Consider the following 27,584-nt stretch of genomic DNA (forward strand, 5'->3'; position numbering starts at 1 on the left):
GGGTCTTCCTTCTCTCTCGGTCTCTGTGGCGGTGGGTATGCCCATCAATATTTGACGTCAACAGGATAGCCCTCCTGAAAACAGATGGAGATATTGTGGAGTTCATCCTCAAGCACAGTTTCAGCCACATCCACCCTAGACCTACTGGGAAGCCAATGGGTCAGGGCCAAAAATTCAAAGCCTATCCTACCCTATCTTACTGAAAATATTTTTTGTTAAAAAAAAGTTCTGTACTATGTACAACTAAATCGCAATCAATAAGGTTTCCAGCCAAAATATATAGTTTACAACCTTTACAGCCTTCCGAGCTCAATATCGAGTTCAACAATTTCAGATCATAACCAGTACTCCCATTTTTTGGGGGGGAAACAAATGCTGATAATGATTCAACTGTTGCCATTTACAGCTCCTCCAGACCCACCTTTTGTTTGTTTCCTTGTCCCATTACCATCCCCTTTTGCCTTGCACCATCATCCCTTTTGTTATTTAATCATGCCAGCCCTTCCACCCTGTCGCAGATCTTCCCTTTTGTGCTTTTTTTCTCTTCCCCCCCTTTCCCTGCTTCTGTACTTGCTTGAAACCTGTTACATTGCTAATTCTTTCCCGTTCTGATGAAAGGCCATCGACCTGAAACATGAACGCTGTTTCTCTCTTCACAGACGCTGCCTGATCTCCTGTGTATTTCCAGCATTTTCTGGTTTTATTTTGTAATTGCAGCATCCGCAGTACTTTGCTTTTGTATATGGTTTACAAAGTACTTTTCATGTGACATCATGCACTCTAAAGCAGAATCAGGCCTTGATCTTAAACAAACAAATTTAAAATTAAATCACTTGAAACACTTACCTGTATAATCTTCACGACATTCACAGTTATAGCCTCCCTCCCTGCTACGGCAGACACCGTGACTACCACATGGATTAGAATAACAAAGATCAATCTCCGTTTCACAATAATCCCCAGTAAATCCAGGAGGACACCTGCACCGCAGTCCATTGATGGGATGAATGGGCCGGAATAAAACAGTGTCAGATGAAATGAAAGGAGCTGAACTGTCAAACTTCAGCACAGAGACACACTTCATGTAGTTTTCACAGGGCTCTCTCAGGCAGATATTGTCATCAAAGGGGAGGACCCTCTGAGTGGAGATGGTGGTCAGCAGTGTCCGGTTAAGGTAAATTTGTTCCTGCAGATCCTCTGAAGGGAAGTACTGGTTTCGAACCCCACCTGGCAGCAATGCAGAGAAACTCACATTCAGAATGTTTGCGCTAACATCTGTGTCATTTTGAATATTAAATATAAAAATGTCATCTTTGGTTGTCGACAACACAGCAGCAACTCCTTCCACAAAGAGGGACAGCAGTGGAGACAGAAACTTGTCCTGGGACATGTTCTCCAAACGTACGGTAATGCTGTTTGTTAGCATGTCTTCCGTTATGATGGTCACTCTCAAAGTACACAGTGCGGTAATGGTGTGTATACCATCTGGAGAAAAGAAAGAGAAACCATCATAATCTGATAGAAAAGCATGGCTGATGCTGTTACTATAATTGGCATAGGTAAGGGAAGAACTTACCAGAATCTATCTACACTTCAGAATAATGAATGCAATTGAACATTAATGAAGCATTAGTATTACCAGGCAACTTACTTACCCACATTTGACTAAATCTGGATTAAGGTTACAGTGGTAGGGTGTGGTGTTGTTGGAGGAAGGAAAAATGTGTTGACAGAGCAAAATCATGATCCGAGAGCAAAATGACTTTAGTTATAGTACCAGAGAGCTGAGGGCAGATGTTTAAAAATAATTTTAAAATATTTCAACCCTTCTTCAGCATAAGAATTTGGGTGTTACCACATTCAAAGTGGTGTCTTCGTAGTCTATAATGTATAGCATCCGACCAAATCGTTACTCATTCATTAGACACTATATAATTACAATGCCAATGCCAAAACGAAAGGTGTCTGTGGGTTAGTCAATCATTTCTACATATTTTGAGGATTATCAAAAATTAATTACTGCCTTAGGACATACATGTTTCTTTAATTCTGTACTCTATAATTTAAAGAAAACATGAAAGTGAGATAGCAGCAATCTTATTACAATAAAAGCCCCTTAATAAGAATTCTTTTTGAATAATATTTTCACCAGTCAACCTCAAATTGATCCTCACAATAAATGGCCCCCTTTAATCTTTCTCTTCTCATCTTTAAGGGAAAGTGTGAGGAGCTCATCAATTTCTGCCCAAAATTGAGATTACCTGCTCAGCTAACTCAGCTCCTCCTGCCCAACCACCAAACCTCCTAAGACTCCATAATACTGTTGCATTTTCCCCAGCTCACCCAAACCCTGATCAGACTGGTCTTCATCCAAGACACCCGCAACTTTTCTCTTGACTATCAGCTTAATTACTCAAGGCTGACATTGTCAAATGCTCCTTTTCCTCAGCCATTATTCTCTCCTTCAAAACTGCTCCCACCACCTCTCTTTCACAAGTCTCTATGACGCTTCCCTCCCATTACTGCCCAACTCCAACCTTTTCCTCTGTGATGTCTTCAAATGAATCGTCAACAAATAACTCTGTGGCCACTTCTCTTTATGCAAATTCTTTCAATCTGATCTCTGTCCCACCCACAGCACCAAAATTGCCCTGGCCAAACTTAACAATGAGATTGTGCAGCTGCAAACTGTGCTCCATTATTCCTCATGATCCTACCTGCAGCTTTCAACACATTCGATCTATGCCCCCTTCCACCACCTCATGATGTGCAACTTAAGAGTTCTGTTTAACTCAGCACCGAGTTTCAAACATCACATCCAGTTCAAGACCAAAACCTCTGATTTCCACCTCCGAAATACTGCTCACTTCAGTCCGTACCTTGCCATTCCAGAATCGTCATCCTCATCTTTGTTATTCCAGACAATTTCCCCAATTCCTTTGCAAGCCACCTGAGCTCAACCTTGTGCAAACTGCATCTTAACTGAGATTCTGCCACTCACAGTCTGTCATACTAAGTGCCACTCATTCAACAGTCTTAACCTTGTTGACCACAACTGGCTACCTATCACCCAACCAGTTGATTTTGAAATGCTTGTTTCACACCAACTCTACAACTTCCTCCAGCATAATGTACCCACTTGTATCCATCTTCTAATTCTGCCTTACTGCAGGTTCTCCTCTCAGTCCACTCCACTTTTGCTGGCAGACCCTTGAGCTTCATTGAATCCACTTTGCTAGATATCTCACGACCTTCACAGGCCCCCTTAAAAATTCTTCGCGACTGGCTACAAAACTCTTCTCCCAACTTGCACTTGGGTTTGGCCCTTGTGATGTACCTTGGGATACTTCACTATATTAAAGGCACGATACAAGTGCAAGTTTAAGTGAAGGCTACCATTATCACTGTATAGATATATCGGCTAGTTTTTTTTAAAAAAAGAGGCATTTTAAAAGGAGTTTGGCAAATATTTTTCCAATTGGGAAAGAGGAGCCAGAAGAAAGATGTCACTTTCAGCACATTGTGAGTTACATCAGTGCACCTTGTATTTTTACACAGTTGGGCAACCAATTTTTCTTAAAGCATTCATTTCAAACTTGATTTAAAATATGGTATTCAGTTGATTAAGTATGAAAATTAAGTACATTTCCTATAAAAATAAATCATTTACTTGAAGAAGCTTGGATGCAATCCTGATTCTGCTGTTCTGGCAGCAAGCAAGAATTCCACATCAATTTGGCATTCTGACCATGCAGTAGTTTGAGTGCTATTTTTGACAGACCAGGTATTTATTTAAACTGCTGGTACATGACAACTCTCCCTATTATCTCCTACAGATAAATACTGCCATTTGCAACAACATTTTCAACGGAAATGTTCTCACGAAAAATATCTTAAGAAAGGCTCATTCTGTCCTTATAGAAACAATGAAGTGTGAAAAAAGAATCATCAGTGCTTTCCTTTTAAAAATGGGCAGGCAGAAATTGGACTTCATTGCACCCCTGCTTTACAGTGTTTCGGTGACCAACATCCTGCACTCCAAGGACATTGTAAGACATCCAATCTAAAATTGTTTTGGACCATTTTTCAGGTGGCTCTGGCGCCTAAAACAGGCACCGAGTCCCTTACAGATGTAAATTAATGTTTTGGGCCCCGTTACAGAAACTGGTCTGCAATGAGTGGGGCAGACGATTCTTCAGCATTCACTACGACTTCCAAAAGTTTAGGATTTTTCCAATTCTAAAGATATAACTGTGCGGTCAGGAAGAGCAGAGGTATGTTAACTGTATATTAATTGGGTGTTTAATTGTATTCAGGTGCTGGGCATTAAATGGGGATTCACCTGTGCTCATATATAGGCACAGGCTGAAACTAGGGTTGTTCGATTGCAGCTGCACAATATGTAATGTGTGTCCATAGAATAGAATCATTGAATCGTTACAGCACAGAAGGAGGCCATTCAGCCTATTGTGTCCATGTTGGCGCTCTGCAAGTATAAAAACTAGTCTCCAGTTCTACCCTTCACCGCCTGGCTATCTGAAATGTAACACAGTACTCGTGATCATGTTCCCCCATTGCCACCACCCTCTCCCGCTCTCAGACTTGCCTTCAGGCCAGCGTCAGTGAAGCATGTGACCTATTTTCATGCAGGCAAAATGGGCAAGCTGCATGTGGAGACGAGACAGGCAAATTAAACAAAGGAGACCCGAGACCCAAGCTTGGATGAGCCTCTGGCCTCCAGGTTGGTGCATGCCCAGTAACCAATTTCTGCAAGAGATAGTTTTGGGGGAAAAGTCCTGTAAATAGGTTTACAGCACAATAAAATATTTGGTGTTCAGTCACAGCTTCATGTACATTCCTTTATACAGACAGGAGTCATTAACACCCCTGTGCAATTTATAGAGCTGATTTCACACAACTAATTGAAGCCAATGTGTGAAGGATGAGTATCCGAAAGATGCCATGAGATTGTTCATCAAAAAGTCAGTGTAAAGTTAATGTTTCATTAAATTCTGTTGTGAACATTTAGCTAATAGTTTACAAATGGTACATTTTAATTATGGATATATCATTTTAAATTGCTTGTTTTAAGAGTTGATGCACATTAAGTACATAAAAATCCTATCTGTTGATTCTCTCACTACCCATTTCCCCTTTCTCTCTCTCCCAATTTTTTCCAAACTTACTAAAAATGTCTCTTCATCTTTCAGTCTTCAGTCCTGATGAAGGATTACACAGCTGAATGTCATGTAGCATACAAATGCTGACTGACCTGCCGTAAATTTCCAACATCCTTTGTTTTTATTTCAGATTTGCAGGGTTTTTCTATTCAGCATAGAAAAATAACCTTGGGAGGGTTAATCTGTCAACATTTTTTAGACCAGATTATGTAATTTTGCTCCCAATAGCCTGAAGGGAGGTTGAGCAGTGCTGCTTTTGCAGCAGTCACTATTACTCTTTCTGGCAAGACCTGTTTCTTAAGCTGACACAATTCACCATACTTAATAGTGATTCTGTGCATCATCTTGCTGTCACTGAATCTAAAATAGTGACAAATCTGGCTGCATGCATGAAATAAATGTCATCAGAGCAGCTGTTATAAATTGCTTCGGAGGACAGAGATTCTGTCAGCTTTCAAGGTGTAAACTGCAGGAGATTGTTCTTGTGCAAGTCAATCTGGGATAATAAACCCAAGTCGGGTCAAACATGGCAGGGTTTCCTTTAAAAAAAAGAGGGACCAACAGATTGTTCTCCCTCCAGTCAGGGATGGACAAATTAGGGACGATTTTCCTGGGTCTGTGCCACTTGATTGTCTGGACATAGTAAACATCAGAAAATTAGGTGGTAACCTTTACAGATGTGTAGTCCAACTCAACCATTGTTCTGATATTCACTGCACTCAGACGATCCAGCACACCTGAATGCAGACCAAGGAAAATCTACCCATTAAGCCACAATAAACAAGTGGGCCATTTTCCTGAATGGTTCAGACACACCCTGCAGGACTTTCAATATATGGTGGGCTCAAAGCTCAGTTCTTTTTTTGAGCTTTTCTGCCTGAACTTGTCTGCATATACACTTGTTCCCTACAACTTCTAGCATGTAGTCAGACACAATGATTAATGCAGCTTACAGCTCTCTCCAATGCCTCATTTCACAAGATCACAAGGTAGGGAAATGATGAGCAAAGCCATTCAGCACATTCTAGTTCATATATACATCACAGAATATATAACCATTTCCTCTGAGTTTCTTCCTCTACTACCCTACATGACTGTATTGAAAATGCTTTGTATAAATAAGTACCTGGCATAAGTCCCAATTTTGCCTTTTGCTGGTTTTAATTTACAGCCCTGATCCTAATTTGAACTATTATTCTAGATTTTCTGCATATCATTTACTATCTTAGTTAGATCTGGGAGATGCCTCTCAGTCTCCACCTGTCAAGACTGAAAAGCCCACAACTATCCAACCTGCTCTCAGGTTCTTGGCACAGGACACAATCGTACTATTATTTTCTACACAACCTACAATCAGCGCAGTCTCAAGCGAGGAAGAGCAGATATAATCAGTGCAGCCTCATGAGGAAGAGAATATAAAAGTTCTGATTTTAACTCAGGGTGGGAGTTATGTAGAAGGGGGTCGTGGCAGGGATCCAAACAGACAGCAAATCACCCTGAATTCAGCAGTCTGAGGCCTGGGAGATTTTAACTCCCAGGCCTAATCTGCATAGACCCAGTCAGAGTCTAGCCCAAAACTGGTGGGAAGCAGCAGCTGGCTGGCAGGCAGAAGCAAAATGCCAGGCAGCAGGAGGCTGGCACCATGGGCCTCAGGTGATTGGTTGGAAAGTGGTTCAGGAGGGCCTCATGACGGGGGGAGAGGGCATGGGGTGGAGTTTGGGGCAAGAGGTGCCTAAACCAATGTTGCCCAACAGAAGTTAGTGATTAGCCACAGGTATGGCGACGGCGATACCTTTGTTTTGAAGTAACTGGTGCAAACAAATTTCACTGTGCAGTTTTAAATCAACTCTCATTTGAAAAACATTTCTGTAGCTCATAAAAACCTAGCAAGGAGAATACTACTTTCAACATAAATCAGAAAAGCAACTGCTTAATAATAATTACAATATATAAAGGTAGATAAATGAATGAATAGCACCACTATTAAAGAAACCAGACTTTTTGCATTGTTTTATACAGAACCAGAACTATAATTTGCACTGACATAAACCTGCAAGATTAAGGGGATTTGAACGGAGACTAGTATTCTGTGCTTTTGCATTTGGCAACCTACATTCCAACGGCCACCACATTTTAAAGATTAGGCATGGAGCCATTAGGTTAAATATTTTTCTTTAAAATGATTTCCAAATGCTTCTAAACTGTATGTTTTTTATTATCCAGAACAGTGAGAGTGCCAGACAGATCCCATTTTATCATATTCTTAAAGACTAACTAGGAAACTGGAGCTTGGACACATAAGAAAGTAAAGCCTTGGCATCTTGCAACAATCATCAACAGTATACAGTTTATCTATCAAAAACTACTTTCAGGACTTGGTTGATGTCAATGATCTTTTTGTTTTTACAGGTGATAGACCTGGGGTTTATTTTACATTAACTACAGCTGAGCAATAATAATGTTGATTTGCAAGGAGAAGTGTAAATCCAACAGAGTGGGAGAGATGTAAAAGCACCAATGAAAGCAATAAGATGCGCATAAAGGGAAGTTGAAAAAAAAACTTGCTAGGGATATCAAATCTAACAGTAAAAGTATTCCTAAATATATTAAGAGTGGTAAAGGAGAATGTGGACACATTAAAGATGGATACAGGTGAGACTATAAAGGACAATAGGAAAGGGAGGACTTGTTAAATGGGCGCTTTGTATCCATTTTCACAGTGGAGGATGAGGACTGAAACAATAGTAATAATGAAGGAAAATACTGCAGATGCTGGAAACCTGAAATAAAAACATAAAATATTGGAAACACTCAGGTCAGGCAGTGCCTGTGGAGAAACAGATTTAACATTTCAGATCAATGACTTTTCGTCAGAACTGGAAAAAGTTAGAGATGCAACAGGCTTTCAGCAAGTACAGAGGCAAGGAAGGGGAGTGGAAAAGAATAAAAGGGTAGGTCTGTGATGGGGTGGAAGGCAGGAGAGATTAAACGGCAAAAAGGATGATCGTGCAAGGCAAAGAGATGGTAATGGGAAAAGTAACAAGATAAAAAAATGGGTCCAGAGAAGGGGTAAATGGGTATAGCCCAAGCGCCAAAAGCTTCCATCTGAAGAAATGGAGGCAGAGGTGAAGATCTGAAATTGTTGAAAGCATTGTTCAGTCTGGAAGGGTGTAAAGTGCCTGATTGAAAGATCAGGTGCTGTTCCTCAAGCTTCACTGTAACCATGTATGAGGTAGAGGTCAGAAAAGCCTGAGTGGAAATTAAAATGATACACAAAGAACAGTACAGCACAGGAACAGGCCATTCGGCCCTCCAAGCCTGCGCCGATCTTAATGCCTGCCGAAAATAACACCTCCTGCACTTCCGGGGCCCATATCCCTCCATTCCCTTTCTATTCATGTATTTGTCAAGATGTCTCTTAAACGTCGCTATCATATCTGCTTCCACCACCTCCCCTGGCAACAAGTTCCAGGCACTCACCACCCTCTGTGTAAAAAAAAACTTGCCTCGCACATCCCCTCTAAACTTTGCCCCTCGCACCTTAAACCTACGTCCCCTAGTAACTGACTCTTCCACCCTGGGAAAAAGCTTCTGACTATCCACTCTGTCCATGCCGCTCATAACTTTATAAACCTCTATCATGTCGCCCCTCCACCTCCGTCGTTCCAGTGAAAACAATCCGAGTTTTTCCAACCTCTCCTCATAGCTAATGCCCTCCAGACCAGGTAAACCTCCTCTGTACCCTCTCCAAAGCCTCCACATCCTTCTGGTAGCGTGGCGACCAGAATTGCACGCAATATTCTAAGTGTGGCCTAACTAACACAACCGGATACTTGGGGTCATGCTTGTGGACTGAATGGGGGTGCTCCGCAAAGGGGTCACCCAATCTACATTTGGTCTCCCCACGCTAAGGAAAATCATGTCGTATGCAGTGAAGTCAGTATACTAAACTGAAAGTATAAGTAAATCGCTGTTTCAGCTGGAACAGCACAAAGGAACCTAAAATTGTCAACGCGGGGTAAGGGGATCTTAATGAATTTACTATAAATTTAAAAAAAGGTAATGGAGAAAATAACGGGATGCATGACAGACAAATCTTTCAGATCTAATGTTTTCCACCCTAGACTATTAAAAGAAATAGATGAGGAAATTGCAGATCCATTGGTCAGAATTTTCCAAAGCTCTCTAAATTCAGGAATTGCGCCTTTGGAATGGAAAATTTCAAATGGCATGCCATTATTTAAAAATGAGGGGCAGGGGATAAACCAGGTAATTACAGCTGATCAATTTATCCTGAGTTATGGGGAAGTCACTGGAATCTGTCATCAGAGACAGAGCAAAACAACAGTTGGAAAAGTATCATGTTATCAAAGCTCATCATCATGGATTTCTGAAGGATAGGCCATGTCTAACTAATCTATTTGAATGTTTTGAGAGGGTCACTATCATGGTAGTTAGAGATTATCTATGGATGTTGTCCAGAAAAACTTCCAGAAGGCATTTCATAAGGTTCTACACAAAAATAGCTACGAGTTCATGGTGTAAAAATCCAAACTTCACAATCTCAGAAAAAACACTTTAGGCAACCACAAAAATAGAAATGGGGCTGATTTGATCGTGGATACCCTTTGGAGGTTGGGGTGCAGGTATGCTGCTGGAGCAGTGTAGAAGTAATTTCACTCTGTATCTTACCCATAACATACCTGATCAGTGGGTTTTTGATAACTTATATGCCTCAATAAGGTAAATAATATTGCAAAAAGTGGGCATTTCCAGACTTTTGCAATATACACTTTTGATCTCCAGACTTTCAAAAAAAAACGAAACAAGAGTTTGGCAGATCAGAAACAAACTTTTTAAAATACAAGAATACTTGGAGTAAATAAACATCATCTACAGTTCAATATAGAACATCAGTACGATATACCCTTCACCAGTGCAAGTGTTTTGTTCAGAAACAAGAAATCCTGAAGAAAATCTGGTATCCCTACAATGCTGGTATTTACAATAGACTGCTACGCCAATGGCTTTTTTGAATGATAATTTTCTTTAATCCACTGACTGGAGATCTGAATTTATTTTTCTTTTTAAAAGACATTTAAAAAAGAGAATCTTAAGATGGTCACCTAGTTTGCAACACCGTATCCTACACTACAATGCTTGTGAGGAGGGAGACGAAATGTCTGCATTTCCCAGCAAGAACCAAGCCCCAGGAAGTTTAAAGGAACTGCTTGTTCTGTTCAGCAAGCAGAGAAATACTGCTAACTGCTAGGTTTTGAATTACTGAGTGACTGTCATGTGACAAGCTGGTGTTTTTCTCTGCAGCAGAGGAGAAGCAAGTGGACTCTGACATGAGCAGACCTTAAGTGGGGGTCCCTCTCTCTCCATTCCATCTTGAAAGCTTTCAAATCCTGCTTGTTGACTGACCACCTTTGCATACTCCAGCTATAATCTGAAATCCTGTTGAAGGAAATCATCCGCATTGCTGTCTCCAAAGAGACCCACCGAACCAGTCATCTACCTCTTCAACCTAAAAGCCTCAGGACCACCGAATTCAGCTAGAAGCCAGCCAAATCACCAAACTTCACAGACAGTATACCCTTTTTTCTATGAACTCTAAATCAACCAAAAATCTTTTCCCAAATGTAACCTATTTGTGTGTGTAAACCTCTCGTGTGTGTGAGAGAGAGTGAAAGTTGGTACGTTGTTTATTATTTTATTAATTTGGTTTAGGTACAATAAAGTTAACCTCTTGGTTAACTCAAGAACACCTATACAATTGGTTCTTGTTCTGATAATAGCAAGTAAGTAATCAAACACCTACTGAATTGGCCAGATCATCCACTTGAAGAAAGAATTAAACCTGTTGTGATCAAACAAGGAGGGAAAAGAGGGAAGCTCTTCAACCACTCCTCACTTGACCATAACAAGACTCCAAAAGAAGTTTGAGAAGTTCTAATAACCAGATATCTGCCTTATATGTAACACCACTTGTTCACAGAATTGTTGCCACATGTTTCAAGAGATAATATGCCTTCATTGAACAAGATGGGCGGAAATGAAGTATTAGCCTCTTGTTTATCTGTTGCAACCATCTCTCATCCATATAATTATCATTCATGGTAAAGACAACTTCAGTTATATGATAGATAAAGCTCTAACCTATACTTTTCAATGAATGCAGTAATGCACAGGTTACATGTGCATGTTGGTCACTGGCAATTGTAAGCAGCTTATCAAGTGCTTTAACAAGCAATTTTCTCTCAAATACCCACAAAAGTGGTATTGCTCAGCTGCACTCAGAAATGTAACACAAACCACTTTCTTATCCACTCAATCAATTAATCTGTCATGTTTTGCCAAATAACTATTACTTGAGAGCTGCGTACAGGGATATTGAAGGAAACTAAAGAAGGATTTTGTGTGTCAGATGCCACATGTTCGAGGACTATCGGTGACAGAAGTTCCTAATGTGGATGCAAACAAGCAAGAAAACCAAGCTCCTCAATCCAATATTTTCATTTCAGTTTGTGTTTTGATAAATTATTTTGTGTGCCAATCTTAACAGCAAAAAACACTCCAATCACATACATTGGATGACGTGCTGAAATGCCTAGACATATTGCTACCAATATTTCCAATAGCCTTCCTCATCTTAGGTTGGTATAATAATCACAATTCACTGCAAATGAGAACAACATACATCATATCAAAAAGCACTCGTCATTAAACAACTACAAAGAATGACTAATTCTACATGTACTACAAGAATAAAACCAACATCTGAATTAAACACATGCTGGTGAAGTGAATCATGTTTAAAGACATTGTGAATCTAGCTTTCTTCTATAGGCACCTGCAAGACACAGTCTACCTCATACTCTCTATCTAATTGCCTTCATGATCCCACTGCTGTGGCATTTTCCCAGTTGGTGTTTGAGGCAATTTCTCATTATTTTGACAGTTCTTTGCATTCTTTTCTTAATGTCAAAACACATGCATCTGAGACAGCTATGATATCTTATTTGATACCTTGCATGGCTTCGGTAAAGGAAACCCTAAACTAAAAAATGAACACTGGCCAGAAATAAGAACTAAGGGTATGAAAACCAGTGGTAAAGCAGGAAGAGAGGCTCCCACATAAAAGAGGTTATTAGAAAATTAATGGAAACTGCTGGTCTTAACCTCCAAAGCACCGCTGAACCTGGTTCATGTTTGTGAATGGTAAAGGCTACTCCAGTTATAAATGTTGAATGCTGAATGTGAATGGCACTCAGACAGACCCAATTTTACCGATATTTCTAGGTATAAATCATAGTACAAACAGAAAAGTTCCCTTATGAGAGGACCTCTTGAAAATAGAGGTCAGGTTAGGTTAGTTGCAGCCAGGGAGATTCCAGAGAAGGGAACCAATATGAGAGCATGGTATTAACCAAGAACCAGAACTGAACTGATGAATGAGGAAGGAGTACAGTGTGCCTATTCTGTTGGGCAGGAATCAAAACAGAACTGTCCTTTTTTGACAGCAAAACTGCTGTCCATTTAAAAACAGAGTTTTCATCTTTTATACCAAATGAAGGCTTCGTGTCCCCAAGAACACAAATTTCATTAAATTGGCCCTTAAGGATAAACTTCATCCATGACAAAATTAACCATTATGGGAACCCTTTAACAAACTCTTAAACCCAAGATCTTGGTAGAAATGTCTCTGAACTGAATGAATATGTAAACCCGTACCCACCACACAATGCAATTTCACAATTATACTCCAATCTAGGCACCAGGTCTCAGTCACTATGCTGCTGTTTTAGAATCAGATCCAAGCTATTGTGATTTAGTTGCAGCGTGACAATTTGAACTGTTCAAAACAGCAATCCAAATGCAAGACAACCAGTTGATGCTTAGCCTGCCCACCATTCAATGATATGTATAGGAACTATGGTATTACACTGAACTTGGAGTTCTTTCCCCCATTTGGGAAATAATTTAAAAGGGAGTGAGTCATTAAATTTACAGCATACCTGACATGAATATCAGAAACAGTGGGGTCTCAGGACAGCACCTGCAGAACTCTCCAAACACACAAACTTCCTTGTCCATTTATCACTACTACCATTTGCCTTTCTATTTTTCAAGCCAATTTTCAATCCAGCAAGCCACTTAATTCCATACATCTTACAGGTAAAATATCTATGTGATATTGGTAATTTAAACAGGTTGATGTCTTCACTAAAATAGTAGAGGAATTTCATACAAATGCACAAGCATGGTCATTTTAATACCTACCATATTGCAGCTTAAGAAGCCTGCAAGAAATCATAAGACAGAAGCTTCTCTTCTGTGGGGTCATAATTAATTTAGGACTCAATGCAAGTGTGCTTTTTGCCACATATCAAATTAACAGAATTGGCTGATGGAATGAAGGAAGGAATCATGATTCCAATGTCCTAGGCTTTATGTCAAAGCAGTTCATATTACAATTTTGGACAACTAGATACTACAAGGATAGATCATATGTCCCATTATTTGAGTAGCTTATTCACTACTTCATTTGTGGTGTTTCATTATGTTGTACAGAGAATACTGAATGGAGAACTGGAACACAACATTTAATCTACATGTCAGGAGACCTTTTATAAATCACTAGTGACAAAAACTCAAAGTATTTCCTTACTCCCTCTTCAAGTATCACACAGTTTACTGTGTCATTAGCACAAAACCCAAGATGTACATTTAGTTATGTTAGTGCAGAATACTGTAAATTAAAGAGTCTTGAAACAATGAACGGCTTCCCTCATGAGCTCATATTACTGCATGCATCTGAGCTATTTTCTTATTCAACGAGGTATTTTTAACACTCGGATCTCTGCTAACGTACTCTGGAATCCTTGATGTTAGGACTCTTGCAGCTGTCTGCTCAAGAGCTCCTCTTCCAACATCCTCCGCACGGTGTCTGCGGGTCAATCTGTCAAAAAGATTACCTTGTGGAATCACTATTGTGTGCTGGGAAGAATCAAGGTGACCAGTCACTCCCCCTGTTATAATACTGATTTCATCTTTGTTAAACATAATGCTGTTGTGCTGCATTTTATCCTGTCACTAAGACCGTATGATATAGAGTAAAACAGGGCTGTATCACAGTATATACATTTCACTATGTTCACACATTGTTCAAGTTTTGTAGAATATTGTTCAACTATTATTTTCTGGTTCGGCCAGATTTTTATTTATAATTATATATTTTAAAACCAGCCCACAATGCAAGAACAAAACATAACAAGCAGTGTGCAATTTTTTGTTGTAGTCTCGAAGATAGGCTGCAAAATTTATCTCCGTAGCACCAGTAGTTTCAAATAATGGATGATGGTTCAGGAGAAAACTGGTGTCTGCACCACTCCTGACCATTTACAGCATGGCACTTGCCGAACACCATATTGTTGTGGGCGTTAGTGCAGCTGTTAGGGGTGTGCGCCAGAAGTAAACAGAAGAGGCAGATTCAGTCAGTCAGTGCCTAATGCTGATTTGACACACAACCTGCCATTTTTAACTTCATTGCCTTAGTTAATGCCCTCTCTTAAACATACAGTTGCACCTACAGCCAGGGAGATTCCAGAAAACGAAACCAATATGACAGCATGGCATCAATCAAGGAACTGAACTAATGAATGAGGAAAGGGTGCAGTATGGCTATTCTGTTGGGCACAAACCACATCAGAACCATCGTTCATTGACAGCAAAACTGCTGTCCATTTCGAACCAGATTTTCCATTTTTTACATCAAGTGAGGGACACCCCCCCACCAGCGCTATTTAAAGGCATTATCATCCAATTTGCAGGTTCATTGATTAATTTCTACTGGCTCTTGCTGAATTTTTGGAAGTAGTGGGCGTTTGGAGGAATTCAGAGAAAAATGTCTGCAGTGAGTGGTGCTGGACATTGGGAAGGATGTTGGGAAAGCATTGGTTGTTACTGCAATGCTGCTAAGTACACCATTTGCTACCAGTCATGGGGGCTATAGTTGTAGTCCCTCTAGGGAGGAGCAGGAGGAGGAAGAATCTCAGCAGGAGGACTTACCCACCTGGAGTCTTCAGGGAGCACTTCTCCTACCTGAACCTAAGCCAAAAGTGGAATTACACAAGTGACAGCAGATGGGATTAGGATATTGGGATACTTCATATCTAATTAATTTCTGCAAGTGTTTTTTTTCCTGATCATGCAGTATTTTTAGTGCACAAATGTATTTGTGTTTGTGCACTCTATTCGAGGAAACCACATCACATGAAATATATTGTATTCAAAATGTACCAATTTTTCTTTCTACTAGTCAGCAACAAGATGTTTAAAATCCAAATACGCATCTTCCACCAAATGGATAAATCTAGAAATAATGTGTAGGAGAGTAGGGAACACAATTCCCATTCAGCGTAAAGGACAAGCTGCATTACTCAGACTCACACCAGTAATGTCAAATCACAAAGGTCAGCAAACAAGCAGCTTTGGCAGTGGAATGTTTCACGCTCACCTGGAGGACACCAGCTTTAAATAGTCTCTCCAAACTAGTTCCTTTCAAGGACTCCTTTCATTGGTTCAGTTATCAGCCAGGATACAAGATATGGAACTCAACTGGTCCTTTTACACCACTAGAATGTAGCTGACTGGAGATGTGCAGTCCTTCCTCCATTGGCTGCACTCTATTGTGTGAACAATAGATAGCACAAAAACATGGGACCATGACAGTGTTGTCAGATTACAAGCATTGGTACAAAGTAAAGGAAGGGACATTTGGACTTTGGATCTTTATATTCATAGTGGAGTCCAGCAATGCTACAGAATCTGATTCAATGATTCAGAATGTCAAAAAGGAGAAAGCAATGCATGAAGATTCCTTTCTAATAGTCAAATTCAGAAATCCTATAAAAGTACCTTTTGCCAGGTGGGGTGGGTAAATGACTAGCGGGGGACAAATTTGTAATGTGTGTGAATCCTGACAATGCTGAACCTTCCAACTAATCATTTAGCTTGCTGCTGATGGAGGCATAGTCATCAAGGCAGATATGACAGGATATTTCCCAAAAAACACATACCCTTCAGCAATTTACTTAAATATGCAAGGAAAGTAAAGAAAGGGGAGTTTATTTGCAAATGTGCCAGCCATGCACAAAACTGGTGAGCCTCCACTTGACATACACCATTCTCAGTACATGGTTGGTGGGACCTCCTTATAAGCAATTGATGCCCAATTAACACCACTCTCAGCAGACTGCTGGTGGGCCTGCACTTGGCTAAACACCACCCCTGGCACATAGTTCTTTACACCTCCAGTTGATTGAGTGCTGCTCTCAGTAGTTGTTGACTATAGTTTTCTTTGACTTTCCCCCTACACATAATTTTCAAAGTCTTGCACGCCTTCTCGCTCTCTCTCTGAGCCTTGTAATCACTAATTTGTCCTGTGCTGTTCCATTTATCACTGTCTGGCTGGAGTCCTAATCCCTTCCTGTCACCTATATGCATTTTTCAGTGGGAGATAGAATATCCACTTTGCCAGCGCCATTAGCCACTAACCAATTTCATTTCATTTATTTGTCATAGAGAGTCACAGAGTCATAGAGTTATACAGCAAAGAAACAGGCCCTTCGGCACATCGTGTCTGTGCCAGCCATCAAGCACCTATCTATTCTAAACCCATTTTCCAGCATTTGTGTTGAGATCAAAAATATCTCAGCATGCATTTCATTAACCTGCAGAAATGGACTACTCACATGCATTCAAATTCAAATAAGCTGCAAAAAAATCTTTTATTGACCTAATTGAACAATTCCACAGTTAGAAAGTATCTGTCGTAATACCTTTCCCTTGTACATGCTTCAGAATGCACTGCTAATTTGTGCTATCCTAAACTTAATCTTTATTCCAGTTTTCAAATCTTTCCCTGTTGAGTGGGAATTCGAGGGTTCAAGGCAGGGGGAGGTGGAGGTCCTACAAATAGCAACAACTCCTGGAGATATTTGGGCAAAGATTTCAGACACCTCCAGGAGTCCCTTTCCTAATTTCCAAAAGAAGGATGGAATCATGCCATTGCAAAAATAAAACTTAGTAAAAAGCCACAGAATTAAAATGTTAGTAGGTCAACAAATACAGAAATCTGATGACTTTGGAGATGCCCTTGAATCCAGGGACCTCAGTTTAAAAAAACCTGCACTTCATTCAATTGAAACATGTAGCAACATAAACTGTCCAAGGAAACTGTCGTAGTTACAGTACATGGTTTTAGGGCTGTGGTGGCAAAAGCAGGTATGTAAAATAACAGCACAAAAGCCATCTGAAAAAAGGGAAACCGTATGTGATGACAAAAAGATGCATAACTGATCAATCAATTTGTATGGACACATTTATGGAATCAATTGTATGGCAATGCAATTATTACTCAAATTCCTTAAAGAGTATTCAAAGCATTACCAAGTAACATGCTGGCTCAATTTTAAAAAACTGTCCAAAATGATTTAATGAGGATCTCTCAAGGCCATGCTCAATATCTTCATGTCAAGAGTCAAGAACTTTAGGGAAGTTTGGTGAGGATACTTAAAAGCCCTTACAAAGCAGTAGGCAAGGGGTGGTACTCAACATATTAGCTTGCAGATGATGCAAAATAGACTAAAAGGGAAGCTTTATTTGATGGGAATTGCTGCATAGGTATAAAGGGTTGTTAAAGGGCATAGCAGTGTCCTCCCCTTGTTAGTCATTTTTACTGGTATAAAAATAAAGTATGAGAGGCAACCTGGGAACAGAGACCTGATGCAGAAAAGTTCCCTGTGGGGATGTCACAAAATCCTACTTCAGAAAGGTTAGCAATGGGAGTGGAATTGATCACATGGCAGACGGTGAATTGTAGACAGCAGTTTCCATTCAGTGTCACTGCAGGAACTTTTTGTTCCCAGACTGTTTCTGAACAGCAGCTCGAGAAAACATAAAATGCAGGAACAAGAGAGAGACACCAGTGAGTGCAGTCTAAAATGGAAATCTATGCTTCGTTTCCCATAACAACTTCTCATGATTTTGCCTTTGTTCCCACCACTCCCAACAACAACTTACAGTTGTATATGCTTCCATCCTGCAGAAACACTTCATTATCAAAGTCTCAAGATTAAGAGGACACCAAGGTGGAATGAGAGAGACTGGAGGGACCAAAAGCATAACTGAGGAGACAGGTTTTTAGGAGAATTTTATACAGAAAGAAGTAACAAGGTACAGTGATTTAGGAGAAGGTTTTGCAGGGGTAGTGACGGAAAGATCATCCATCAGTGATTCAGCAGAGGGAATTCTGAACAAATAGTTAACCAAAGGCAAAAGAGCACACAGCACAAACTTGGACATCTGGTTGGAGGAAATTATTCAGGCAGGAAGAGATAAAGCTGGAAGGGATTTGTAAATGAGGACCTTGAAATCGATATGCTGAGATTCCACAGAAACTGTTACTCTATGAAATGCAACTAATCTTACCTAATTCCATTCAGTTAATTTTTAAAATGACAGTGTCTTTTTAAACTTGCCTTGGAGTGGGCTGCAAGCAGTTACCTGTCAGGTATTAGTTCAACAGTAGCCCTATGGCCTGTGGGCCTATCCTGTGCTATTCAGAACTTCAACAAATTCTATAGTAAATCTCACTGTCATGTGCCATTTACAGATTCAGCAAGATAACATTGCCCCATTAAGTCCACCCTTCCTGAGACCATCTCTTCTTTTTCTGTTCTGTATTAAATGGATTAATCCCTCCAGGATTATTAGATTCCCACTGCAACTGGTAAAATACATACAGGTTTTCTTAAACAATAGTTAAAGTAGAAATTGTTTAAAGGAGTACTAAATTTTTGCTCTGTGCGACCTTAGCCCCTATTCCATAACCTTTGTATGACCTTTTACCTTTCTCACTTGCACGATAGATCTTCCCAATCTTATTCATTTTTTCTGCTACCCCAGAGTATCTAGTTTCCTCACCTTTATCTTCCACATTTCTATTTGCCCACATATTTATCCATTACCACATCATATCCTCCCTTTGTCTTCAATCTCTCCCCTTCCCACTATTTTCCTGTCCTATATTTCTTTCCAATCTCTCCACCTATTCTTATAAGAACATAAGAAATAGGAGAAGGACTAGGCCATTCAGCCCCGAGCCTGCTCCACCATTTAATAAGATCATGGTTGATATGATTGTGGTCTAACTCCACTTTCCTGCCTGCCCCCCCTAACCCTCAGCTCCCTTGCAGATCAAAAATCTACCCAACTTAGCTTTGAATATATTCAATGATCCAGCCTCCACTGCTCTCTGGGGAAGAGAATTCCAAGATTAACGACCATCTGAGAGCTCCTCTGCTCCATTTTAAAATGGAGACCCCTTAGTTTGAAACTGTACCCCCGACGACTAGATTCCCCCACGAGGGGAAAACATCCTCTCCGCATCTACCCTGTCAAGGGCCTCAGAATCTTATATGTTTCAATACGATCACTTCTCATTCCTCTAAACTCCAGTGAGTATGGGCCAAACCTGCTCAACCTTTCCTCATAGAGACAACACCTTCATCCCAGGAATCAGCCTAGAGAACCTTCTCGGAACTGCTTCCAATGCAAGTATATCCCTCCTTAAGTAAGGAGACCAAAACTGTACACAGTACTCCAGGTGCGGTCTCACCAATGCTCTTGACAGTTGCAGCAAGACTTCCCCTACTTTTATACTCCATCCCCCTTGCAATAAATGCCTACATTCAATTTGCCTTCCTAATTACGTGCTGTACCTGCATGTTAACTTTTTGTGATTCATGTACAAGGATAACCAGATCCTTCTGTACCGCAGCATTCTGTAGGCTCTCTCCATGTAAATAATGTTCTGCTTTTTGGTTTTTCCTGCCAAAGTGGACCACCTCACATTCTTCCACATTATAACCTGTCTGCCAAAATTTTGCCCACTCACTTAGCCTATCTATATCTCTTTGCAGCCGCTTTGTGTCCTCCTCACAAATTGCTTTCCGATCTATCTTTGTATTGTCCGCAAATTTGGCTACAATACACTCATCCTTTCATCCAAGTTAGTAATATAGATCGTAAATGGCCATGTGAGCCGCATGGAAGATGGCAGGATCCCCAAAGACACATTGTACAGCGAGCTCGCCACTGGTATCAGACCCACCGGCCGTCCATGTCTCCGTTATAAAGACGTCTGCAAACGCGACATGAAATCGTGTGACATTGATCACAAGTCGTGGGAGTCAGTTGCCAGCATTCGCCAGAGCTGGCGGGCAGCCATAAAGACAGGGCTAAATTGTGGCGAGTCGAAGAGACTTAGTAGTTGGCAGGAAAAAAGACAGAGGCGCAAGGGGAGAGCCAACTGTGCAACAGCCCCAACAAACAAATTTCTCTGCAGCACCTGTGGAAGAGCCTGTCACTCCAGAATTAGCCTTTATAGCCACTCCAGGCGCTGCTTCACAAACCACTGACCACCTCCAGGCGCGTATCCATTGTCTCTCGAGATAAGGAGGCCCAAAAGAAAGAAAGAACACTCATCCTTTCATCCAAGTTAGTAATATAGATCGTAAATGGTTGAGTGATCGCTGTGGCACCCTACTAGTTACAGTTTGCCAATCTGAAAATGCCCCATTTACCCTGACTCTCAGTTTCCTGTTAGTTAGCCAATCCTCTACCCAGACGAATATATTACCCCCAACACCATAAGCTGTTATCTTGTGTAGTAACCTTTTATGTGATACCTTATTGAGTTTCTTTTGGAAATACAAATGCACTACATCTACTGGTTCCCCTTTTTCCACCCTGCTTGCTACATCCTCAAAGAACTCTAATAACGTTGTCAAACACGATTTCCCTTTCATAAAGCCATCTTGATTCTGTCTGATTGCATTATGATTTTCTAAATGCCCTGCTATTACTTCCTTAATATTGGATTCTAGTATTTTCTCAATAACAGGTGTTAAGGCTAACTGGCCTATAGTTTCCTGCTTTCAGTCATCAAACATCACCCCACAACCCCCTTTCTTGAATGGAGGGGTTATATTTGTGGTTTTCCAAACCACTGGAATCTTTCCAGAATCTAGGGAATTTTGGAAGATTATAACCAATGCATCCACTATTTCCACAGACACTTATTTTAAGACCCTAGGATGCAGGCCATTAGGTCCACGGACTTGTCAGTCTTTAGTAGCATTAGTTTTCCAAGGACATTTTCCCTAGGGATAGTTATTGTTTTAAGTTTCCCCCTCCTTTTTGTGTCTTCTACTGTGAATACAAATACAAAATACTTGTTCACAGTCTCTGCCATTTTCTGGCTTCCCATTATTAATTCCCCAGTGTCACTCTCTAAGGGAACAACACTTACTTTGGAACCATAGACAAATTACGACACAGAAGGAGGCCATTCAGCCCATTGTGCCTGCGCTGGCCGAAAAATCTAGCTGCCCCATCTAATCCCACCATCCAGCACCTGGTCCATAGCCTTGCAGGTTACAGCACTTCAGGTGCATGTCCAGGTACCTTTTAAAAGAATTGAGGGTTTCTGCCTCCACCACCATTCCTGGCAGTGAATTCCAGACACCCACCACCCTCTGTGTGAAAATATTTTTCCTCATATCCCCTCTAATCCTTCTACCAATCATCTTAAATCTATGCCCCCAGTAATTGACCTCTCCGCTAGGGGAAACACGTCCTTCCTGTCTACTCTATCTGGGCCCCTCATAATTTTGTATACCTCAATTAAGTCACCCCTCAGCCTCCTCTGTTCTAAGGAAAACAACCCTAGCCTATCCAATCTTTCCTCAAAGCTGCAACTTTCAAGCCCTGGCAACATTCTTGTAAATCGCCTCTGTACTCTCTCCAGAGCAACTATGTCCTTCCTGTAATGTGGTGACTAGAACTGTACGCAATACTCCAACTGCAGCCTAACCAGCATTTTCTACAGTTCCTGCATTACATCCCTGCTTTTGTATTCTGTACCTCAGCCAATGAAGGAAAGCATTCCATATACGTCCCTCGCTTTATTTGCCCTCGCCAAATGCACTACCTCACACTTCTCTGGATTGAATTCCATTTGCTACTTCTCTGCCCACTCGACCAAACCATTGATATCATTCTGGAGTCTACAGCTATCCTCTTCATTATCACCTACATGGCCAATGTTTGTGTCATCAGCAAAGTTCCCAATCATGTCTCCCACATTTAAGTCCAAATCGTTAATATATACCACAAACAGCAAGGAACCCAACACCGAACCCTGTAGAACGCCACTGGCAACCGCTTTCCATTCGCAAAAACATCCATCGACTACTACCCTTTGTTTCCCATCACTGAGCCAATTTTGGATCCAACCTGCCACATTCCCCTATATCCCATGGGCTTTCATTTTACTGATCAGTCTGCCATGCGGGACCTTGTCAAGTCCCTTACTAAAATCCATGTAGACCATATCCACTGCACTACCCTCATCAATCCTCCTGGTTACTTCCTCAAAAAACTCAATCAAGTTTGTAAGACATGACATTCCCTTAACAAATCCATGCTGACTTTCCCCGATTAATCCATGCCTTTCTCAGTGGCACTTTATCCTGTTCCTCAGAATTGATTCTAATAACTTACCCATCACCGAGGTCAGACTGACCGGCCTATAACTATTTGGCCGATTCCTCGCACCCTTTTTAAACAATGGTATAATGTTTGCAGACCTCTAATCCTCTGGCACCGTGCCCATATCCAGTGAGGATCTGAAGATAATCTTGAACGCATCCGGTATTTCCTCCCTGGCTTCCTTTAACAACCTGGGATGCAATCCATCCGGCCGTGGCGATTTATCCACTTTCAAGGATGGCAGACCCTCTAGTACTCATTAATGTTTACCATATCTAATATTTCACAATCCTCCTCTTTAACTACAATGTCTGCATCAACCCTCTCCTTTGTGAAGGCAGAAACAAAAAAAACTCATCAAGAACCCTGTCTGCAAGGGTCATGGATATCACCAAGCAGCTGCAGAGCATTCTGGAGGGTGAGGGTGCACAGCTAGAGGTCGTGGTCCACATTGGTATCAAAGATATAGGAAGAAAGAACGATGAGGTCCTCCAGGCTGAGTTTAGGGAGTTAGGAAAGACTTTAGCAAGCAGGACCTCAAAAGGTAGTAATCTCCGGATTACTCTCAAGATCACGTGCTAGAGTTTAGCTACTCTCTTCCTTTTTATATATTTAGAGAAGCTTTTACTGTCTGTTTAATATTTCTTGCTAGTTTACTCTCATTGCCTAATTTCTCCTTTTTTTTTTGAAGTCACCTTTTGCTGAATTCTAACATTTTCCCAATCTTCTGGCCGACCACTAACCTTTGCAGCATTGTATGCCTTCTCTGTACAATTTAATACCATCCATAACTTCCTTAGTTAGCCACGGATGGTGCATCCTTCTCATAGCCTTTCTTTCTCAATGGAACATATCTTTGTTGAGAGTTGTGAAATATCTCCTTAAATGTCTGCTATTGCTTACCTACTGTCTTGCCTTTTAACTTATTTTCCCAGTCCATTTTAGCAACTCCTGTCTTCATAAACGTAAATAAAGGCAATTACAAGGGTAAGACACACATTCAGATCCAAACTTCTCACCCTCAAATTGAAAGTGAAATTCTATCATGTTATGATCATTCTTGCCTTTTCTTTGGCCTCCTTGTCTCGAGAGACAATGGGTAAGCGCCTAGAGGTGGTCAGTGGATTGTGAAGCAGCGCCTGGAGTGGCTATAAAGGCCAATTCTAGAGTGACAGACTCTTCCACAGGTGCTGCAGAAAAAATTGTTTGTCGGGGCTGTTACACAGTTGGCTCTCCCCTTGCGCTTCTGTCTTTTTTCCTGCCAACTGCTAAGTCTCTTCGACTCGTCACACTTTAGCCCCGCCTTTATGGCTGCCTGCCAGCTCTGGCGATCGCTGACAACTGAGTCCCACGACTTGTGATCAATATCACAGGACTTCATGTCGCATTTGCAGACGTCTTTAAAGCGGAGACATGGACGGCCGGTAGGTCTGATACCAGTGGCGAGCTCACTGTGCAATGTGTCCTTGGGGATCCTGCCATCTTCCATGCGGCTCACATGGCCAAGCCATCTCAAGCGCCGCTGACTCAGTAGTGTGTATAAGCTGGGGATGTTGGCCGCCTCGAGGACTTCTGTGTTGGAGATGCGGTCCTGCCACCTGATGCCAAGGATTCTCCGGAGGCAGCGAAGATGGAATGAATTGAGACGTCGCTCTTGGCTGAGATACGTTGTCCAGGCCTCGCTGCCTTCCTGCTGGGGGACTTTAATGCCAGGGTTGGGGCCGACCATGAATCATTCTTGCCTAGTGGATCCTTTACTATGAGTTCAATTATTGAACCTGTCTCATTACGCATTACCAGGTCTAACATAGCCTGCTCCTGGGTTGGTTCCAGAACGTAATGTTCTGAGAAACTGTCTCTAATACATTATACACTATATGAACTCACCTTCCTGGCCACCGTTGCCAATTTGATTAGTTGAACCCACATGAAGATTAAAATCACCCAGGATTATTGCAGTACCTTTCCTACAAGCCCCCATTATTTCTTGATTTATATTCTGTCCTACAGTGTAACAACTGTTAGGTGGGGACGGGGTCTCCAAACTACTCCTACCAGTGATTTCTTTGCTTTGCTATTGCTTATCTCCACCCAAACTGATTCAAAATCTTGATCTTCCATGCCGATGATTTCTCATTACTGTCCTGATCTCATCCTTTATTGACTGAGCTACACCACCTCCATTTTCTTTCTTCCTATCCTTCATAAATTAAAACTACCCTTGAATATTTCATTCCCAGCCTTGGTCAACTTGCAACCACGTCTCAGTAATTTTTATCTCTTCCTCCTTATTCCTCCCTTTTGCATCCCGAATCATGCCCAACACTTGTTCTTCTCATTATCTTGGTCTATCTTTCTTTTCTCCTTCTTTCCCTAATTCATCTCCAGATTTATTCTCTGATCTTCCCTTTACCACTCCTATCACCTTTCCTTTGTATTCTGCATCTCAGGCTTTATCTTCACAGTTTGTTACATGAGACACAGCAGTCTCTAACCGAATGCTGCAGCTTATCTCAGTCAATTGCATTCTTTAAACCCCAAATGTTACCTCAACTTCATATTGATTGGCATCTGACCTTTCTGAGCTGTGGGCTGTGATTGGTATATCTCTTTGGCAGTTCCAGAAAGGCATAGTGTCAGGGTAGTGCCCGTGAACCTTGCACTATTTGAGATCAGCTTTATTGTGACTGCAGTCAAGACAGGATTCAGAAGGCATAAGATCCACATGCCTAGAACCTGCATGACGTTTATATTCTTCAGGTGAACACTGCAAGCAACTATGTACGGTACACATTAGATTTATGTTTAACTGTCAGAATGGCATACTAGACAGTTCCGAAGAAGGGTCACTGACCCGAAACGTTAACTCTGTTTCTCTTTTCACAGATGCTGCCAGACCTGCTGAGTGGTTCCAGCATTTCTTGTTTTTATTATGGCATACTAGACTGTTCTGAATGACTTTACTCACTGATGTTAAAACATCTTCCTATTCTTTTTCAAATGATGAATAAATTAAAATTAGGGCCTCAATATAATTGAAGAAATATAAGCAACTGAGAACAACCACAGGAATAAAACTGCAAACCATCTTAAAAGTGATGAGCTTAGCAACACTACACACCTTAGTGTATTAGATATTTTAACATATAATTCTTTTATTCATTTTATGAAGTCGAGCTCCACTAATTCTCCAATATTAAAGGTACTGTATTGAATAAAATAAAATGCTGATTTAACAGTGCAGTTCCCCAACTAAGCAGCGCTGTCAACATCAAGTGAGAATTAGCACAACTCTCTCAAGTTGTAGCAAAATAGGTTTTATGTTTCACAGGAAAATTCAAAAGTGTAATACAGGAACATTTTCCACCAGCTGCTTCTCTCAGTCTGAATTGGTGCTTTCTTCCAACCTCACTAATAATGCTGCAAAATTACATCACTCACTCGTTGCACTCCTTCTTCGGTAACACAAAAAATCATACAGTTCAAGCTCCTCTAATGGTTTAGTTGGTAAACATGGGTTTAATGAACGCAGAGTCCAGAAATTCCCAGTTTATGCTGAATTAGCTTATTTCAGTCAGGACAGTTATCTGGTGCTATAATTAGCCGCAGCATTCTTAAACTAGGGAGGGGAAAATCAACAAAGGTTTCCACACCTGATCTCTGGTAGAAAAGGCACTGGTTGGCAGATGTCTGGTACAGATAGGATTAAGCTTGGTTGTGATGCCTTCCATGGTTAAGTAGATGCTGATAAATCGCTGTCTCGGCTCACAGAAGAAGAATGGCCACTTGAGCATCTGCCAGCACAGCACAAATCAGCACCTTGAGCAAAGGAGTGAACTTGATTTCTTGCCAGGTCAGCAATCTACTTATTTCCAAACCTCACCGGCACTTTCACATTTGTTGCTGCTGTGCAAACATTCCAGATTTTGTTTAAGGGCAATATGGTAAGCAAAAACAGATCTGAACAAGTGTATACTACAACGAGTATGTATTTTAAAAAGCAAAAATTAATAACACTGTCATAAAGCAGGTGAACTGATAATTAACTGGGGATGGTAACCAACTGAGCCGAATACCATTTTACCATAAAGTCCTTATTTGTGTGTTGTATGATGGCCGGTACAGCTCACAACCCTGTAACTGGGCTGATCATTTCTACATATGTGCAAGACGAATCCAATAAATAACTTCTGTAATAGTACTGATCTACTCTTTTTTTTTATATAGATAAAGCACTGAAACAGGCCCTTCGGCCCACCGAGTCTGTGCCGACCATCAACCACCCATTTATACTAATGCTACATTAATCCCATATTCCTACCACATCCCCTCAATTCCCCTAACTACACTAGGGGCAATTTACAATGGCCAATTTACCCATCAACCTGCAAGTCTTTGGCTGAGAGAGGAAACCAGAGCACCCGGCGGAAACCCATGCGGTCACAGGGAGAATTTGCAAACTCCACACAGGCAGTACCCAGAATAGAACCCGGGTCGCTGGAGCTGTGAGGCTGCGGTGCTAACCACTGCGCCACCCATCTTTTCTATAGAAATGGTGGTGGTTTGGCACTAAAAGAATGAAGACAAGCTGCTATCCTTCTAAGTTTCTCTTTGCTTCTTTGTGCAGTTTTCTCTAATTCTGTTTCTTTGCAAGTCATTAACATTTTTCCCCATGCACTATGCTATTTTCTTTTCTACTCAATCACACAATCCTCATTGGAAGTCTTGATTTATCCAGATTGCAATAAACGGACTTTGGAGGGAATTCCCTAACAATTGATC

The 27,584-nt window shown here is 41.0% G+C and overlaps 1 protein-coding gene across 5 annotated transcripts in view; it reads right to left on the reverse strand.

Moving 5' to 3' along the window:
* The window catches only part of celsr1a (cadherin EGF LAG seven-pass G-type receptor 1a), a 403,243-nt gene that overhangs the window by 194,385 nt on the left and 181,274 nt on the right, over window positions 1–27,584 (reverse strand). For all 5 annotated transcript variants that reach the window (XM_068059123.1, XM_068059121.1, XM_068059120.1 and 2 more), the window contains exon 3: window positions 847–1,485. In XM_068059123.1, coding sequence (XP_067915224.1) covers window positions 847–1,485 — 639 coding nt within the window. The remainder of the gene's footprint in view (window positions 1–846; window positions 1,486–27,584) is intronic.

Source organism: Heterodontus francisci, chromosome 27 (genome assembly GCF_036365525.1).
Source record: "Heterodontus francisci isolate sHetFra1 chromosome 27, sHetFra1.hap1, whole genome shotgun sequence".
Lineage (NCBI taxonomy): Eukaryota > Metazoa > Chordata > Chondrichthyes > Heterodontiformes > Heterodontidae > Heterodontus > Heterodontus francisci.